The following is a 20,087-nucleotide window of genomic DNA, read 5'->3' on the forward strand; positions in this document are numbered from 1 at the left end:
TAAGTAGATTAAAGATTTAATGAGAGTCCGTCGTCATGCAAATCATAACACAGTGACAATCCAGAGTTGCTCTTAGGTGTTACTAAAATGTGTATGTCTGTTTGCTTCTACAGTTTAGTTTTTATGACTGCCTTGTAGAGTTGTTTTATCTCTTTCCTACTGTCACCCTATCAATATAGCTATCTATACCTTTCACCTCAAATCTACTATGGTACAAGGAGCAAACGTGTCAGAATTTTCTGTAAACTAACAAGAAATAGCTCAAGTTTCTGATCCTAGCCAAGACAGAGGAATGAGATTGGACTTTCCCTTTTGCTACAAACAGCTACAGAACGGGATACAAGAAATAATTATTTTGGGTAATTGGATGTGATCCCTAAGAGAAGGGAAATATTCAAGGTGAGCTTCACAACTACGTGGCTTTCTACCTAGAGGCACTTTCCAAACCATGGCATAGGAAAGTGGACCTCAATTAGAGCATCGTTCCTGCTGGGCAGAAAAGACAGAAATGGGGGTTTGGGACTGCTGAGGTTGCTGAGTCCTTTTGAATCTCTGACCGAGGATTAAGCTGTACATATTTAGGGCAAGATTCTGCAAGGCCTGGCAGAGAACAGTTACTGGGGGCTCTAAGCTGAATGGAGTTTGTGAAGGTCATATAGTGCTGGAAGATGTTTGTGTTCTATCAGAAATAATGAAAAGACCTCACAGATAACCCAGGACTTCAGTTGAGACTCCAGAAATGCAATGCTTTAGAATTAGAGCTCTATTCTAGAGCAAAGCCTCTTTAGACTCTCCCTAAGGAAGCTTAACATAAAGCTTCAACAGGATCAAGCTGACCCACCAGTGAGTTAACTGCCTGCCGAAACAAAACCACAAACTCTTTAAAGGGAAATAACATCCAGATTCTAAAGTGGCATCCAACATGACTAGAATATAATAAAAAATTACTAGACATGCGAAGAAGCAGGAAAATGTGACATTTAACCAAGAGAGAAAATAATCACTAAGAACAGACTCAGAAAATAGCTGCCACACCAATCCTGGAATGCCTACTCCTTCGACTTATGTGACACAAAAATAAACTTCCTTCACATTAAAAAAAGGACTCAGAAAATAAAATAGATGTTGGAATTATTAGACAAGAATGTTGTAATTTGATTAACCACCACCACCACCCCCCAATTTGGTGAAAAACAGATTTAAAACCTCACAAACTCCAAACAGGCTGAATATAAAGAAAACTTATTTAGGCACATCGTAGTTGAATGGAAAAAAATACAAAGAATTTATTTGAAAAGAATCTATTAAAAGGAGCCTGAGAAAAAAGGGGAACAAAGATACACAGTACACTGGCTTCTCATCAGAAACCTTAGAGGGTAGAAGACAATGAAATGACTTCTGAAAGGAAAATAGAACTGTCTACACTGAATTTTATATTCTGTGAAACTCTTCTTCAAAAACAAAGGTGAAATAAGGACATTTTCAGATAAACAAAAACTGAGAGACCATGTTATCAGCAGACCTAAACTGCAAGACATACTAGAGGAAGCTCTTCTGGCTGAAGAGAAATGACCATAGATGGTAACTTAGTTCTACAAAAAGGAAAAACAAATCTGGAAATGGTGACTATGTGGGTAAATACAAAACTCTATAAATATTTTCCCCAAAGCTTTTAAAACAAAAAATTATAATACTTTGTTGTGGGGTATATTATACACACACACCAACACACACACGCACACACACCAACACTACAAAAGATTCCTGGGCGGTTTGAATTGTTGCTAGGTTCCTATATTTCATGGGAAAACTCTAAGTAGATTGTGATTAGTTCAAGAGACCTACTAAAACTTAGAACAACCACTGCAAGTGTGATGCAACAAGGTAAAGGCTGAAATGCCAATTGAGAGATGAAAATACAATACTAGAAAATATACAATTAATAACAAGAAGGTGGGAAAGGAAGAGCAGAGGAACAAAAAAGAGATGAAGCCAATGGAAAACAAATAGCAAAACAGTGGTGCTAAATCCAACCATATCAATGATTACATTAAGTGTAATGACCTAAAAATTTCAATTAACAGGCAAAGTTGTTAGATGTAGAAAAGTAAGTTTCTACTATATGCTGTCTATAAGAGAAGAAATTTGAATCCAAAGAAGCAAATAGGTTGGATGTGAAAGGGTGGAAAAAGATGGACAATGCATAAAGTAGGAATAGTGAATCTGGAAGAAAGGCAATAGAATTATCAGAAAAAAAGACTTCAAGACAAGGGAGTATTATTAGAAATAAAAATAATTTCATAGTGATAAAATGGCCAATTCATCAGGAAGTTACAGTAATTATAAATGTGTTTGCATCTACTAACAGAGCTTCAAATACCTGATGAAAAATCTGAAAGAACTAAAGGATAAAACAGACAAATCCAAAATCATAGGTGGAGATTTTAACATTCTAAGCTTCAGTAACTGGTAGAACAAATAGACAAAAAAACTGCGAAATCATATAGACGATCTGAACAATACTATCAACCACTTTGAACTAATTGATATTTTATAGAACGTCACACCCAACAATGGAAGAATAAACATTGTCAATTGCACAAGGAACATCCAATAACATAGACCACATTCTACATCACAGAACAAGATTTGATGAATTCTAAACAAATGAAATCTTACAGAGTATTTCCTCTGCCCATAATGGAATTAAACTAGATAACAATTTCATTAAGCTATCCAGAGACGACCTAAATATGTGGAAATTAAACAACATACTTCTAAACGACCAATGAGTTGAAGAACAAATCGCAAGAGAAAAATAATTAAAACTGAATGATAATGAAAATGAGGCAGATCAAATTTGTGATTGCAACTGAAGCACTGCTAAGAGGGAAATTTATATCATCAAATGCTTGCATTAGAAAGGAAGAAAGGCTTGAAATCAATACTCTTAAGTTTCAACCCTTATAGGCTAGACAAAAAGGAGAAGCAAACTAACCCCAAATTAACTAGAAAGAAAGAAATGATAAAGAACAGAAATTAATAAGCTAGAAAACAGATAAAGAAAATTTAAAAGGTCAAAAGTACAACATTTTATTGTGTTTCAACCCACAGAAAACCCAAAGATAACAACTGTGATTCATTACTGACTCTGTGCATGAGATCAACCCAGGAGAACTACCCCATGGCTACTTCAGTAGGGCTGGAGCTGGTGGCCATTTATAGCTCTTTTCCCTCATCCAGCCTTGGATGATGAGACACAAGGTTTGCCCTGATCACAAAGCAGGGCAGAGCCTTCCTGCATGAAGGGTAGCACTCTGCATTTTTCCTTCTCTTTACCCAGTGCATCAGCGACACCACAGTCATCTTGCATATCTCCAGGCTCTGCAGAGCTAGGTTATGAGGATGATGCTGCAGGGTCACACTAGGTTGTGTGGACGAGTTCGGGTTGGTTAGTGCAGTGGATAAATTAGGATTCTGTCCTTGGCATCTCCTTCTACCCCCTAGGGGTTTGGTGCGGGATGTTAAGTCGTGTGACGACTAAGTGGTGTCACTATTAAGATCGTATTAACTTTGACACACTGATACCAGAATGAGACTTGACATACTCCCCATCCATTAGTTTTAGCTCTTTTGCTATCAGTTTTGACTTCTATCCCTGACTGCAGAAGACACAGCATCTACTGATTGTTCTAATTTCCAAATCACTTCTAGCACCCAAACACACTTCATGATGCTTTCCCTGTACTGGTGGTATGTGTGTCTGAGAGGCTGGTTATTACCTGCACAAGGGCATGAATCTTAAAGCCAGATTCTTTGATAAGACTGTAATATTCTTCCATTCGATCACGCTGATCATCCATGGAGAGAAGGCATTCCTTTTTCCCATCTTTTCTCTTAAATATTGGCGACGCCCATGTTTTCATGATGTTTTGAATCTCTTCCACGTTGTCTTTCGTTTTCTGAACTCTTTGTTCAAGATCATGAATACTATTGGTGATCTGAATGACATAATCCCAAATGCCTGTTCCCCAAAAGAGATAGAATTAATTGAAATAGCTCACAGTGGTAGAGCGAAAGGTCTGGTTGCTATGAAACATAGGGATTTAATACCTGTGGGTTTTATAAGACTTTTCTGCACAGGTTAGTTTGTAATCATCAGAGCCTTTTCCTTCCTAGTTGCAACAAAAAGCCACCCCTTACCATGACCCTGGTTATGGCCTTGGTTATGAGCTCTTTGAAGGTAGGGGTCACATCCCCTGTATTTCATATTCTCCTCACAGTCCTGCACATGGTGCCCTGTACATGTTAATCAGTCAATGAAAGTTTATTGAATTGTGCTGGAGGATACAAGAAAAGTAAATGCATAGTTCCCTCATTTAAGATGTTTATGGTCCAGTTAAGAAAAGTAAGTAACAATGATAATGTAGTAAAAATCCTCCTCCATGGAGTGCCCAGTATATGCTGGAGACTGTGGGAGAGTTCATGAAAATTCCCCAGAGCGTGGCAGCAAAGCTGTCTAAACCTCCCAGGCACACAGAGGAGGCGGAAGAGGGACGCCGTTCCTCCTTGTCTTCTCTATGTCGGGCGCATATCTGAGAGGACAGACTCGTGCTTCAAACCCAGATCAGATTAACCGGGGAATGAAGTGAGGTTCTACCAACTTTATTAGAATCTTGACTTCCAACCTTTCCCCAGACCCCAGGTGGTCTCCTGTTACCTTCTGTTTTCCAGCTCAGAGTCTCCTCTGCAGCTCTCAGGCAGAGATCGATATTTTGCAGCTCTTCCTGCACTAATGGAAATTCCACCTCTAGCAGAGTTTTCATAACCTTGTTGTACCAATTTGCCATCAACTCCAATTTAGCCACAAGCTGCCGATAGAATTCCCTGGAGGAGAACATAGCTGCTGCTGTCTCAGGGATGTGCGTCATCTGCTGGGATTGAAGATAACTCATTTCTTTCAGCACGGAAATCAGCTGGAGAAAAGAATCGACATAAGTGGCTGTGTAGTTCAGTGGCAGCGAATAGCAGCCGTATCGATCAGGACTGGGAAACCCCAGGGGCCCAAGGGCCTTCTGGGTCCTTTCTCAACTTCTGCTCCTACTGGTTCCTTAAATCTTCTCTGAGAAGGAAAAGACAACTGGGCTCCCAACTCTCCTTCCAGTGGCTCTGGGCCAGCTCTTCGTTCCTGCCCAGATAACCCTACTCAGGGTTAAGACAAATGCTAATCCTTTAGCAGGGAAATGACCTTAGCCTCCGAGTTTATATTGAAATAAGCGCAAGATAGATATTAAAAATTTAAATGTAAAAAATGAAAACAAAAAATGAAAAAAATGTGGACGATTTATATAATATTGAAGTAGAGAAGACCATTCCAAATGTACAACCAGAAAATAAAAGATAAAATTTATATGCATAAAATATCATACACATAATAAAATGCCACACTTCAACAGATAAAAATACTTGCAACAGATTTCTTAATATCTGACAGATACTTCACAAATAGTCTGACAAATTCATAGGAAAAGAGAGCACTTTCACCCAAAAGTGGGCAACGGATATGAACAAGCAATTCACAGGAGAAGAAAGATAAATGTCCAATGAACACATGAAAAACTTTCTACTTTACTAGTGGTCAAATAAATGCAAATTAAAACAACATTGAGATGTTACATATTTTTTGGTTCAACAGGTTAGAAGTGATTTGAAGAAATGAATGATATCTTGCTGGCAGGAGAATGCCTGAGTTACATCTTTCTGAAGAGCAAATTGATAAAATATGCTAAAACTCGCAAAATGTGAGCACCCTTTAGCCCAGCAATCCCCTTTCTAGGCATTTATCCCAAAGAAATACAGTGCAGTAATAACTAAAGATGCTCATTGTAGCATTATTTATAACATATTTTATCCAAATATAAGATGCCATTAATGGTAAGATTCAGTAGTATTTTATGTCAGAAATTTTATGTCAGTAGTATTTTATATCAGTAGCATTTTATGTCAGATTCAGAAATATTTTAGTATTTCACCTAAGGAAGAAAAAAATGTGGTTTATTTAACTATAAACACATGCTATTTTCAGAGATATTAAGATATAAAAAACCCGTGTGTGTCCTAGAATCAATGAAATACAGATTGATAAAACTAGAAAATATTTAAATGTCCAACAATAGAAAATTTTAAATAATTTAAATAAATTATTTAATATATAACAAATTACTACATATATATATATATATATGTTTTTAACCCATACAATTCTTATCCTGGTCAAATCTTTGATCATGTTCCTCTAGAAAGACAGATGTGTTACTGTTCATTCTTCATAGCGTAACTGTTGCCACTTTGCTTGAGGTTGGAAGCCAAGGGATATTCGTAGCCCTTCTCTGACTTGTTGTGTTTGTAGCCGTCTCCCCCTGACTCACATTATAATTTAGGTATGTATCTCCCTCCACTTTTCTTTTCTCACCCCTTTCCTCTTCCTCCTTTCCCTTCTATCACCTACAAACACCTGTAAAGCACCCACCATGTGCTGCACATGGAAGCAGACAGAGACCTTGTCTTCGGAGCATATAGACGAGGGCCCATCTTCAATACTGTCTTACACCAAGGACTTAATTACTACAATTATACCATCTGGACTGCAGCCTAGTTGGTAATCCAGGTACTCAACTCTTTGGGCATTTAATATTCAATACTGCTCAAAGCGAATGCTGATAAAATTACTCCAAGGATTTAATGAGTTCAACCTCAGACTCGTCTTGCCAAAGTGAAGAAACGAACCCTCCAACTCCCTTTGTTGACTTTTATTCTAGGGGGAATTGATGTTCTACTTAAACTGGAATTATCTCAAAAGAAACCAATATTCTGTCAGCTTAGCTTTCACCTCTTTCTACACTACATTCCTATGGAAGATGCCATCAAGACAGAACTTTAGGAGACAGAAAGGAGACTGCCTTTAGCTTGGTGTGGCCAATACCTTTCTTCAATTTTTAAGCTGAATGATGTACATCCTGATGTGGGCTTGCTTTTGGTTATAGTTTTCTCCAGCATTAAGCTTTCCATGGCTGCTACAGCCCACTGGTTTTCTACCCTTTCTATTTAAAGCAGGGTTTCTCAACCTCAGAACCATTGACAGTTTGGGACAAAAAACTCTTTGCTGTGGGGTGCTGTCCTGTTCATTGTAGGAAGTTTGTATCTACTTACACCATGTGCTACTGGCACCCCCTTCACGTTTGACAACCAAAAATGTCTCCATTTTTGGGACAAAATTGCCTTGGTTGAGAACCAATAATCTAGTCTCATTTCCAAAGCTACTCCTTGGAGATTTATCATATGCTACCTAATGAAACTAGACTTTTGCATGTTGAGATTCTGGCTTCTAACTAGCTTGTGGGCTCTTGGAAGTCAGGAACCAGGTTACACTTGGTTGGCCCTCTAGCATCTAGTCAACAGCCTTCACCCGCAGTGTGTATTCAAGGTAGGCCCAGTTGACTATGGTACCAAACGGTATCACTATGGTACCAAGTGATATTTTGCAATATTTTCTGTTGTGCAAAATCAAAGCAAATATACTGGCTGACCCTGGAGAAAAATGTGAACAGTGGACAACTTAAGAAAACATACACCCTAAGATTTATCCCAAAAAAGAAATCCAGGGTACAAGTTCTTTTGAGCAGCTTTTGCATATTCTTATAGAAAGACTTTTTGCCTTTGAAATCAGCAGAGTCAAATGAAACTCTTCAGAAACCAAGAGGAAGTTACTGTCTTTGGACTTACCTGTGGGCTAAAGTTGACAGTGATCTGCTTTGTCTCTGGATCACGTTTCAGAAGTGGCCGGGAAAGGTTGTACTGCGACTTCTCTGATACTGTTTGACACCAGTCCTCGTAGAGTCTTGTCTCATACCTGTGAGGATCAGAGATGACGGTCACCTCATGAGCACCCTCCCAGCTCCCCAATGCCTGGCAATGATTAACTGAAGATACATCTCTCTATATAGATATATATAACATAAATGACATAGCTATATATGTATATATATAACATCTCTATAGCTACCTATCTATCTAATCCAACCATCCATCTATCTATCTATCTTTAATACATATATCTCAGGAACTGAAGATGCTATTAGTGAAATACCTGAATACATTCTTAAGTCAGAGTCATTGACTCAGCCGGGCAAGTCAGCTCCTGCAGGTAACCCCTCATTTCCTAAAGGTGGCAAAGCTTAAATCAGAGGAGAGCAGAAAGAGAGACTCCATGCGATCTTCTGGGAGGATAAGGGAAGTGGTGATTAGTCCTAGTAAATGTTGGAAGAATTTATTGGGTAAGATTTGTTCTCACGCTAATCTTCACGTGGCTCACGGACATTCACTGTTCAGTCATTACACATTGATGTGTTGGGCTTGGGAGATAAAACGATGAATCAACATCCCATGGTAAACGCAGCTAGTGGTGCAACCACGGGTCAACAGAGGATGCAGCAAGTACAATCCCAGGCAGATGTACTGGGCATTAGGCTTTGAATGGCAGAGGTAGGTGGGTGGGTGGGGGTGATGAGGAGGATGCCAGGGAGGGTCTCACGGAGGAGGGGCTGAAGCGATGCTTGACTGAGTCTCAGGATGAGCAGCAGCTGGGCAGTGAGGGGGAGTGAGTGTTCCGGGCAGGAGCAGCAGTGTGGACGAAGGTTGAGGCAGGGAGCAGCAGATGGTGCGCTGGGGAGAGTGAGTAGACATTGCACCTGAGGGAGGAGAGGGCAAGGGCCCAGGCATCAGGGAGCACGTTTTGGGTCACGGTAAAAAGGAGCTGGTGGGAGACACTGAGAGGCCTCCCCGACAGGGGATGTGAGGAAAGGGGATTTGGTGACAGTATGGGCACTGAGGGGCACAGGTCCAGAGCAGAGAGGCTCTTAGGAAGCCACTGCAGCAGTTCAGGCCCGAGAGGCTCTGGTCTCTGGTGAAATGTGGGTGGTGGGTGCAGAGAGGAGGGGACAGATTTGAAGCTCATATTTGGGAAGTCGAAAGGGTAGAACTTGGGTGACCTGGCAGGTGGAGGTGCTGCCAGCTAAGATGTCTCCACAATGCTAAGTGTGATCATAACTATAATTATAATCATAATGTGTACGGTGCTCCTCTTCTGAATCAGGAGAAGATTACAAGGCAAGACACAGACTGTGTCTGGACCCTGCTCCCCCAAAAGACTGACTGCAGCTTTAAAGAAGGAACAACTATGAACCCATGTAAAATCTTCGTTCTTATGCTTTCTCTGTCAAAGGATGCAGGAAGTATTTTTTAAACTTATTGTCTCTTTGTGCGGCACCACCTGTCAATTTCTGCTTAGCGAGTAGCTGCTGAGATTTTCCATGACACTGATCTCGGGGTGCCATGAGGAGCGCCCCACTTCTAGCTCTGCCGAGTTCACGTTCCCAACAAACCTGCACTGGAAAAGTGCTCATTTCCAGACTAGAGCTGCATTCCCCGGAGACCTGCTGTTTGCAACCCTGAAGCACTGTACTCACAGATATTGTGGTTATAACATAAAACACAGAGCGACACTTCACTGCCACAGAGAAATGTGCACAAACTCAGAATTGCAGAGGGCATGGTGGGGGCTCTGCATTTGCAGAACGATCTAGTCCCGGAAACTGCTTACTTTTCCAACAATGAGAGCATTTCTTCATATTTTTGTATCATGCGCTTTCCTTCGGCAGATTCCATGCAACTACCCATACAAAAGAGAGGAAAAAAATGACATCGAATTAGAAGAAGTGAAAATAATGATCTGAGTAACAAACTGCAGCTTATAAAGAGGAGGCTGAATAGCTTCCTGGGCAAGTTTCCAAAGGCCCCTAAATGAGCCTGCACTCTTCTTCCTGAACATCTGCCACCGGCCACTAGAGGGCATCTGCACTTTCCCAAATGCAGTCAGCGCCCAGGTGACAGGAGGACAGCCTCTCCCTGCCAGGGCTCCGCCAACCCCCTCACCCTGGCTAAGCCAGTCTTGCGCGTGTAAAATGAAGTCCTTCAAAAACCAGGAGGGAAATTGAGACATGCAAGAAAAATTCTAGGTGTTGCAGTTTTCTGTATTCAAGAACAAAACTGTATGTAACGTTATACATTATAACAAAAACTATATAACATATATGTGTATATATGTATATAACAGTGCATATATAAAATAGCTATATATATATATATATATATATACATCCCACACACATATACAAACATTGTCATATACGTAACAATATGTATGTATATATTCCCCTTCTCTGAAATCCATCTAGGGCACGTGATGAGAAATATTCTGCCTCATTACTCATTGCCACATTTATATGAGGTTCCCTCCCACCTCTTATGTCCCCAAACTTGAGCACACAAAGCGCACATACATGCACACACACACATGCACACACTTGTATGCTCACATGCGCAGACACACGCTCGGAGGCTTCCCTGGGTCCACTGAGGACCACGGAGGCGTCGTTGCCCACACCTGCTCCCCGGTTTTGACACTTCTTTACAGCACAAAATGAAGAGTCCAGCTCCTGAGAAAGTTGGTGAAGTATCTGTAATTTTCAGAAACCTTCACACTAACTGTGTTGGAGGATCTTGTTTGTTCTGCTAGCAAAACGAGGCAGCTTATTGCAAAGATTCTTTAAAATCCATTTGCTCTTTAAATCTTCACAGGCTCCCCCGAGCTTCGAGCTTTGATTTAAGCCCTCACACCTGCAGAGAAAGCACTGGATTTCCTGGAGTTTTTCCCAGTCGCTCGGTCCCCTTTCCTCATGAAGGAGCAGAGGTGTCTGCAGGACAGCGAGGACAAGCCCTGACCCCAGATCTCAGTTTCTATCTGGAAAAGAACGAGGCTAGAGGAGAGAGTGGCTTCTGCACCTCGGCCCCTGGGACTTGCCTGGGAGGCTTGAGAAGTCACAGGAATAAGTGCATCAAACTCCCTGCAGGTTCTACTTCACTTCATGGCGAGGAATCAAAACCATTTCACTAACCAATTCATAAATATATTACAGAGTATACACAAGAATGTGAATTCATTTTCAGAACAAACGGGAACTTCCATGGGAACTGTGGAGGACGTGGTGGGGTGCCATTCAGACACCCTCTCGGGACCACCCCCCATCCCCAATCTCCCCCACCAGGAAGGCTGATGAAGTGTAGCTGCCTCCCTCTTTGAGAACAGCCTCTGCCAAACAGACAGAGCTGCCTCCTCACCCAGGGTCAAGCCCCTCCCTGCCCCACAGCCCACTTCCACCGACCAGCTGACGTGGGGTACAAAGGCCAGGCAACCCTAAAGGGTCAGACTTCCCCATCGGATGAGCTGAAGCCTACTTGCAACTGTGCTGCAGCTCAGCTTCTCCTCTGCCCGATCCCTCCCCCCTCCCTCACAGGCGCGGGTCCCAAGAGCATCCCTGTAAATTCCTGCAGGCTGCCTCAGCTCTGCTCCAGGGAGCTGGACCAGGACAGCTCCCGCAGGCCACATTCCTAGCAGCAGCCCTGCCACCCTCCCCGCCCATTCTCATATCTTCTCCCTCCCTCCCTGGGAGGCATGTTTGAGAAGATGGGGTCTCAGCTGGACTCCGGGCCAAGCTTCCTATGGCTGGGGCGGGAGGGGTCCCCTGGCAGAGTTCTGGGTGAGGACCCCTGAGACCCAGATGCCTGTTCCAGTTCTGTCCTTGCTATCTTTGGACTCCAGGCAGGTCACCTCATTTCTATCTGCCTCAGTCTCTTCACCTGCACAACGAAGAGCTCGCTCAGACAGAGCAGACACTGCAGACGGATCTCCCACTGGGCAGGTCTGACTCACGGGCACGTTTGTTTGATTTGTACGGAGTTTGAGGAAAAGAGGAATACTTGCTGGTTTTAAAGTAAATCTAGATTTTCGGCTTCTCTCCAACAGTAGGGAGATTTCTCACATTGAGTCATTCTTCCTCTTGGCAACACGGGGTGATGTGGTGGAGGTTCCCTTCAGACCACAACCTGGCTATCTTTCATTGTCTTTCTGGCCTTTGAAAGTGGTTAGTCTTTTTTAAAAAAAATGTTTCCAGTTTTATTGAGAAGTAATTGACGTACAGCACTGTGTAAATTTAAGATGTAGAACATGACGTGACTTACATATACTGTAAAATGATCACAATGCGTTTAGTTAACATCCATCATCTCATATAGATACAAGAAAAAATGAAAAAAATGTTTCTTTTTTCTTGTGATGAGAACTTTAGGATCTACTCACTTAACAACCTTTATATATACCATGCAGCCGTGCTAACTACAGCCATCGTGGTACTTGACATCCTCAGTATTTATCTTTTAACTGGAAGTTGGTCAAGTTTGACCTTCATCCATTTCCCCCACCCTCCTCCTCAAACCTCACCCCCCATAACCAGATAACCACAAATCTGATCTCTTTTACTATGAGTTTGGCTTTATTTCTTATTTCCAGATTCCAGATATAAGTGAGACCATATAGTATTTGTCTTTCTCTTTCTGCCTTATTTCACTTAGCATAATGCCCTCAAGGTCCATCCATGTTGCAAATGGCAGGATTTCCTTCTTTTTTATGGCTGAATAATATTCCATTACATATGTGATATATATATCTCACATCTTCATCCATTCATCCATCAATGGACGCTTAGGTTGTTTCCATGTCTTGGCCACTGTAAATAATGCTGCTCTGAACATGTTGTGTTTGCCAAAGCCAGGTGTTTTCAACAAGATGGAGTCTTTAGAAAGAGGGGTCAGAGAAAGCCTGCCTTTCCCCAGGCAGCATCCTCAACAAGGTATTGCAACAGCTCTTCTCTCGCTCTAGCAGCCCAGATGCCTCTAACTAGCTTGGCTTCCAGAGTCAGCTGTGAGGCAGGCCAATAGTTTCCAAACCTGGTCACCGTTGGATCATGGGGAGAGTGTGCCAAGGAAGCAGATCCCAGGCACCACCCTGCCCTGAGATCTGGATTTAGTAGGTGGGGGGTGAGGGCTGGTAATCTGCACCATTAGCAAGCACCTGGGGTTTCTAATACATGAGGCCCTCACACCACATTTCAGGAAATGCTGGGCTTCATTATTCTCCAGCAGCCTTGGTAGTAAAGAGCCGTCGTGTCAGAGGAGATGTGTGGAGGAATCCAAAGAGCTTGAAAACCCTGACTCATTTTTCCCTGGAAACAAGGACTCTGCTGGAGCAAAAGGAGCCAGCCTGTGTCCAGTAAGCCTCACCTGACACCAAGGGACCCACTCTTCAATCCAAATGTATCAATCTCGTTAATGCTTGGCCAGTAGTACCTGGTTGCTATGAACTGAATGTCTGTGTCCTCCCCAAATCCATATGTTGAAGCCTAAGGTGGTGCCTTGGGAGGTGATTAGGTCATGAGGGTGGAGTACTCATGAATGGGATGAGTGCCCGTATAAAAGAGACTCCAGACGGCTGCTGAGTCCCTCCTGCTGCATCTGAGGACACAGTGGGAAGACAGCCAGCTGTGAGTCAGGAAGCAGGTCCTCTTCAACAGACACCAAATCTGCCAGCACCTTGACCTTGGACTTCCCAGCCTCCAGAACTGTGAGAGAGAGATTTCTGATATTCTTAAGTCACACTGTCTATAGTATTCTGTTACGGCAGCCTGAATGGACTAAGATACTGGCTGATTGCTGGAAATGGAAAGCAAAGAAGATGATTTTTGTGCCTCAAGTAACTGAGTTGCGTTGCCACAATACTTGAAGTCCAGAGCGGGAGCAGAAGCCTGAAATAAACCTGCCTTTCAGCAACGAGGTACTCACGGGTGTGTCATGCGTCTGAAGTTGTCGAAGGGACCCTGGATGCGCTGCCTCAGCTCCTGCGCCCAGCGGAGCCTCCCAGCCACAGCAGGCATGTTCTTATGCACAGAGGAGAAGCCTGGGGACAGGGCACAGCAGACTGAAGCGAGGCTCCAGGCCTGAGCCCCACTCTACTCACGAACACTCCCCCACCTCCCACCACTTACTGCACTTTTTGCCTCATCCACCTCCACTTGCTAAAGTCACCCTGGGCTTACACTGAGATGGAAATTCCTGGGACATCACCGAGTTCTGCTAAGGGGGAAGGAAGAGTGCCCTTGGGAAGAACGCTAAACAGCAACAGAGGACAGCCATTCCCAGCCCAGCTCTGCCACTCACTGGCTTTCTGACTGCACACCTGTGACTTTCAATCCAGCTGCACATCAGCGTCACCTGGGGCTCTTCTAGAAACACTGAGGCCTGGGCCCCATCCAAGCCATTCTGATTTGATTGGTCTGCGTGGGGCCTTGTCATCAGTATTTTTAGAAATCACTCAGGATAATTCTAATTGTACAGTCAGGGTTAAGACACACTGCCTTGGAACATATGTATATATATATAACTGATTCACTTTGTTATAAAGCAGAAACTAACACACAATTGTAAAGCAATTATACTCCAATAAAGATGTTTTAAAAAAAAAAGACACACTGCCTTAAACAGACAACTTAATCTCTCAGGCACTTAGGTTTTTCATATATAAAATGGGGATAATATCTTCCTCACTTAACTTCCAGGGTTTCTGTGAGAATTGAGTAAGATTATGTATGAAACAGGCCATGTGGATTACGAAGCCCTTGACCAGAGTTAGCACAGCCTGGATATTCTCACTTCAGTCCATTCAGTGGGTTTGTTTGCTTATAATCAGTTGTCAAAATTAACAATTGTAAGATTTCATTAAAAAAAAAACTCAGTTTCCAGCTTCTCTGATAAAACTGGGAAATCTGGCAACCATCAGCCCCCGTTCTAACTAACTGTAGGAGCTGAATATTGGTCTTGTCCTTTAGTTGACCATGGACCCCACCACTCCCTGATGCCTTACACTCAGCCCAGGTCCAACACTGTCATTTTCTACTTGGCTTCCATGGTAGGCAAAATTCTAAGATGACACCCAATGACCCTCACCCTTGCATGAGTCTCTCCTCTTTAAGTATAGGCGGAAACCGAATGTGATGAGATATCACTCCTGTGATGACGTTACTTTATATGGCAAATGGGAGATGACCCTGGGTGGGCCTGACTTAATCAGGTGAGGCCTTGAACAGAGGAGTTTTCTCTGGTTATTGGCAGAAGGGGAAGTCAGGGATCTGAAGCATGAGAAGGATTCAACATGCCATTACTGGCTCGAAGATGGGGCGGCTATGTGGTTAGGGACAGGAGGGCTTCTAATCTCTGAGAGCAGGCCCTGGCTGACAGCCAACAAAGACACAGAGACCTCAGTCCTGCAGTCACAAGGAACTGGATTCTACCAACAAAAATGAGCTGGGAAGTAGATTTTTCCCCCAGAGACCCCAGAAGAGAACTTGGCCCAGTTGACTGATTTCAGCCTTGAGATTCTGAGTGAAGAATGCAGGCACACCAAACTGGGCTGCAGACCTACACAACTGTGAGCTCAAAGATGGATGTTGTTTTAATCCACTAAGGTTGTGATAATTTGTTATGCACAACAGAAATTCAATATGCATCTGAAGGTGTTTGAGTTTTCAAACTCTGCATCCCACTGTGAGAAGTCAGGAGGATGGTCCCTCATAAAGCTGAGGCCAACAGATTTTTCTGGGATGACTTCCTAAGTGGAAGCCATTCTTAATGACCTCACTGTGAAACCTGTTTATAGAAATAGTGGTCCTGTTATGCCATTACTTAAAAACTTTTGAAAATTTCCTGTTGCCTTTATGATGAATTCCAGATTCCCTAACAGGGCACTCAGAGCACTTCATGATCTGGCTCCAAACTCCATGGCTGACATGATCTCCCTCTATATACCTTGTTTGGCTCAGGCAGGTCCAACTGGTCACCTTCCACACCGTTTCCTGCCTTTGCATCCAAGACCATTGCCTCTTCTCCCTGGCTGTCCATCTCCCCATCTTTCAGGGTCAAGCTCAAGGCCACCATCTCCATAAACTCTTCCTCCCATCTCCCAGCCCAATTCATCTTGTTTTGCTACAGTTTTTTATAACTCTGTTCATGCCAATCGCGTTCCTTGAAGAACCACCTGTTAGGATTAATTATTCTCTCCCTTATCCTGACCTGCCTCTGCATGCGGTGCCCACAAATTTACCTTGCATATAGCAAGGCCTCAAGAAACATTTGCAAAGCTGAACTGAACTTGTGTTTGACTTTCAAATAGACAAGACAGGTCATCTAAGAATTACAGTAACCTCAGTGTGTTACTGCCCTTTGTCAGGCTCCTGCTGGTTCCTCCTTCCAAAAGCATGGTTGATAAGGCATTGGAAGGGATAAGAACCTTTTCTCAGGCATGTACAAATCTACTGTGGAATTGAGGTACGTTAAAGATTAATCAGTGTGGCGACATTGATTGAGGGTCAACTCACACATTATGCTGAGGTCTAAACTGACCCGAGGCAGTGGTCAGGACTTCACTGCTCTGGGTCAGTCTGCCAATCCTGCCCTAGACACAGGGAAATGCACAGTTCAGTGAACTCTTCAATCACCCAAGTCTAGAATTTCAAGCAAGAAGGTTGTGCTCTTGGAGAATGCCCTGGATTCGCAGCAGACGTGTAACAAATACAGAAGAGTGGCACCCTTTCTGGTAACAGACGTCCCCCATTCAAATGTGACAACAAGCTTACCATGCTCCACCTCCTCCTGGACATGCTGACTGTAGATCATCCTCACGGCATCCAGGTCCTCGCTGAACATGCGGATGAGCACCAGGTATTTATCAGATGTGTCCTGTGCTACCAGTGGTCTCTCCAGGAGGTTTCCTGCTATGTCTAACAGCTACAGAGGCAGAAAAGAAGGGAAAAAGTCACAGATTCAACTTTTCCAAGGTTACATTCATCTTGTATCCTGGTTTTTCCTTAATATGTCTGTCCACAAATGTAAGAGGGTCAAAAAACCGTTACTGTGCAACTGGATGGATAATTATGAATCGGCAGAATATTCATAGTCTGTCCCTCTGGTCTTTGTTTCTGAAGGAGGGATTCCTGTGTGTTGAATGACATACCAGACCCTGCCGTGTTGTAAGAACCTGGGTAGAGGGTGAAACAAAGAGAAAATGAAAGATGTCAGAAAGGGTAAGCTGATGTACATCATAAAGACCTAATGCAGATATGGAGGGTGATGACGGAGAAGAAAAATGAAGCTAATAGGCTGGGTGTTGGGGAGAATCGGGAGGGCTAAAATTTGAGAGTGGGGACCAAGAAAAGAGTTTCAGGGAGCAGTTGCCCCCAGAAGGCAGTGATTGCAAGGATACTTTGCAGATGTTTCTTGTGCATCAAAACTGCCCTAACCCCTTGGTGGGAGCAGCGGGATCAGAATGTGAAATGCTTTTAATCACCTCCTGGTTGCTGGACTGTGTTTCTCTGATCCTCATGCTACCCTGAGACAAGGTCGTGGAAGACTCCAGTTATATTTAGGATATAACAATACATGACTTCTAGGACCACCCAGTCTTCCAACCCAAAATCACCAAGATCTCTGGAGACAACAGGAAGTAGCTCTCCCTCCATGGAGCCACAAGAGAGCAGGTCTCCACCGAGTTCTCGCTCACACATCTTGCTGAGAGGTACAGAGGTGTGGGCTGAGGGACCTCTGCAGCCAGCCCACACCCTCGGATTCAGGTTCTCTGACCTGGACATACCCCTTCTGGCCATGTCCATGAGGCACACCTAGTGGTTGAATGGTCTTACAGCAGTAACAGGGGTATCTGGACTCGGGGGTCCCTACTTCCCCAGCCTGAAAAGGCACTTCTTTGCACGAAATTATATACATTGGAAGCTTTTGTTTTGGCTGAAGGAGGAGGGAAGGGCTTTGATTTCTTGTTGGTGGGATGACCAAAAAGAGAAAACCAAGGAGGCAGAAGGGACCGAATGGTTATGGTTTTCCTACAAGGTTGCACAGACTGGGTGGGCAGCCTTGTTGAGAAGAGGTGTTGGAGCCCAAAGAAGAAGAGTCTGCTCCGTGAGAGCCCTTTGAGACTCCGGGTATGAGCAGTGTTGCTTCAGGACTTGGTAGCAAAGGGTGTGCAAAGTTGGAAAGGTCTCTCGCTGCTTCTGCTCAGAACCCTCCTCCACAAAATGCAAAGATTGGGGTGTTTGGAACCCAGACAGATATGCCCTTGGCATAAATGTAGATGCTGTCATGGTGGGGATCATCAGAAGAGCAATAGTAAGACCCCCGAAAGCACCTTCCTGGGCAGATGACATTTTTAAGGGAGACTGTAGACAAGTAGCAACGACACCATGATGTCAAAGACAGAGCAACTTCAGAGTATATGTGAGACACCTGAAGACGCCTTGAAATCCATGGTGCACAGGGATTTATGGGAGGGATAGGGCTGGACATCCTCAAGGCAGAAATGGGGTTCCAGCTTCACCAGTTATGAGTGGTAACATCCCAATTAGCCATGACAGTTAATGGTGAAAGGGATTATTTTATAGACACATATAAGCCCTTCTCTTGGAATTAAATACTTGGAGAGAGAAATTCTAAAACTCTTCCTGAGTTACAGAGTAGTAGGTATTTATTAAAGAATACATATGTATATTCTTGAATGAGTTAAATATATATATGCCCAGTGTTCTAGAACAGCATGGTTTCACACATCCTGGGTTTAAGCCTCTTCTGCAATTGTCCCACAAATCACCCAGTCTACGTTTGGACATGTTCAGTTCCTGGAAACTTACCTACATCTCAAGGAAGTTTATTCCATCTTTAAATAGCATTAACAGAAACCTCTTTCCTCTACTTGGCTAAACTCTGCCTCCTTGTAACCTGATGAGTCCTGTTTCTAAACCTTCAGGCTCTACAGAATAAGTGCTGTCTCAGTTTATGGAAGGTCTGTTCTGTTCCACTAAGTCTTCAGGTCTCACAACCCAGATCTCTCATTTCTGTAGACGTTTACCTACTCATCGTCCTAAACCTCCCCCTCCTGCGCATTTGCGTACCATCTGATCTAGGCAGCACAGGGCTAGGGCCGGTGTCTTCTTACTCCAGTTACTTGTGCTTGAGTGGTTTGCTCCAGCCTGAACCAACCTGACGGCAGCGGTTAAACAGCCGCGGTGTTGCAGAGCCATGGATTTAGGATGGTGACCACAGCAGGCTTCTTCACTTTCAATGGGTACTCTACTAAGGCCCAAAGAAAGCATTCCAGAAGAAACTCACTTACAAAGCATTTTTACATCATCCTGTTTGCAGAAAAGCATTAGCTGTCAACTTGAGAAGCCCAGTTCTGCACACTCCCTTGCCCTGCGACACCCACAATACTGCTCTAACAGGAACAATTCCTCTCTGCAGGAACAAAACAGTTGGAAGAGGGCGGGGAGAATAAAGCATGGGGTGGCTCCCCTACTTTACAAACCTTGAAGGCGTGCTCCAAACCAGGGGCATCATCAAAGGCCTGGATAAAGACAGTCCCCAGTCTCCGGTCAAGGTCTTCTACTCTCTGATTAAACTCAGAGACAACATTTTCAAATTCCTGAAGAGACATCACAGACGTAAGGAAACATGATATTCTGAAGGCCCATCCTGCTGTGCTCTTTACTATGAACATGTGTACTCAAATCGGTTATGCCACGGACTTATTTTAACTTTCCACAGTTCACCATGGCGTGCCTTAGTGTTTATCCATGTAGATAGCTACCCTATTACTGCAGCATTTTTTGCCTAGACACTCTAGGCAAAATGGTGCAGAGAGCTGGATGTGAGGTTGCTACGCTGTCCCTCCTGTCTGGGCCCCACCTTCCAGACCCTGAAGCCCCTGCTCTCACCCGCCACCTCAGGCCACTCCAAAAGCCGCCTCAGCAATGGGGCTATTCCATCATTACCCCCTACTTCCCTTCCCCCCACCAAGTGAAAATCCTATTTTTTTCAATGTAAGCAAACTGATCTGGCCATTAGGAGGAAAGTAAGCTAATTAAACTAGTATACACTATTTCTTCTAACTACACTTTAATTGCTTAAGACAGCGGCTAGCTATTGTTCCTAAGGTTGCCAAATTCAGCAAATAAAAATACAAGACACCCAGTTAAATATAATTTCAGATCAATAGTGAATTTTTTTATAAGCATGTCCCAATT

The 20,087-nt window shown here is 43.4% G+C and overlaps 1 protein-coding gene across 1 annotated transcript in view; it reads right to left on the minus strand.

Annotated features, from left to right (window-relative positions):
- Positions 1-20,087, minus strand: part of DNAH9 (dynein axonemal heavy chain 9) — a gene marked incomplete at both ends in the record, with an annotated part of 299,172 nt that overhangs the window by 250,245 nt on the left and 28,840 nt on the right. Inside the window, 7 exons of the mRNA XM_082678963.1 lie at positions 3,783-4,024; positions 4,721-4,976; positions 7,783-7,909; positions 9,659-9,727; positions 13,792-13,906; positions 16,638-16,788; positions 19,370-19,486. Of these exons, the coding sequence (XP_082535089.1) occupies positions 3,783-4,024; positions 4,721-4,976; positions 7,783-7,909; positions 9,659-9,727; positions 13,792-13,906; positions 16,638-16,788; positions 19,370-19,486 (1,077 nt within the window). The remainder of the gene's footprint in view (positions 1-3,782; positions 4,025-4,720; positions 4,977-7,782; positions 7,910-9,658; positions 9,728-13,791; positions 13,907-16,637; positions 16,789-19,369; positions 19,487-20,087) is intronic.

This window comes from Grampus griseus, assembly GCF_964374135.1.
Source record: "Grampus griseus genome assembly, chromosome: 20".
Taxonomy (NCBI): Eukaryota; Metazoa; Chordata; class Mammalia; order Artiodactyla; family Delphinidae; genus Grampus; species Grampus griseus.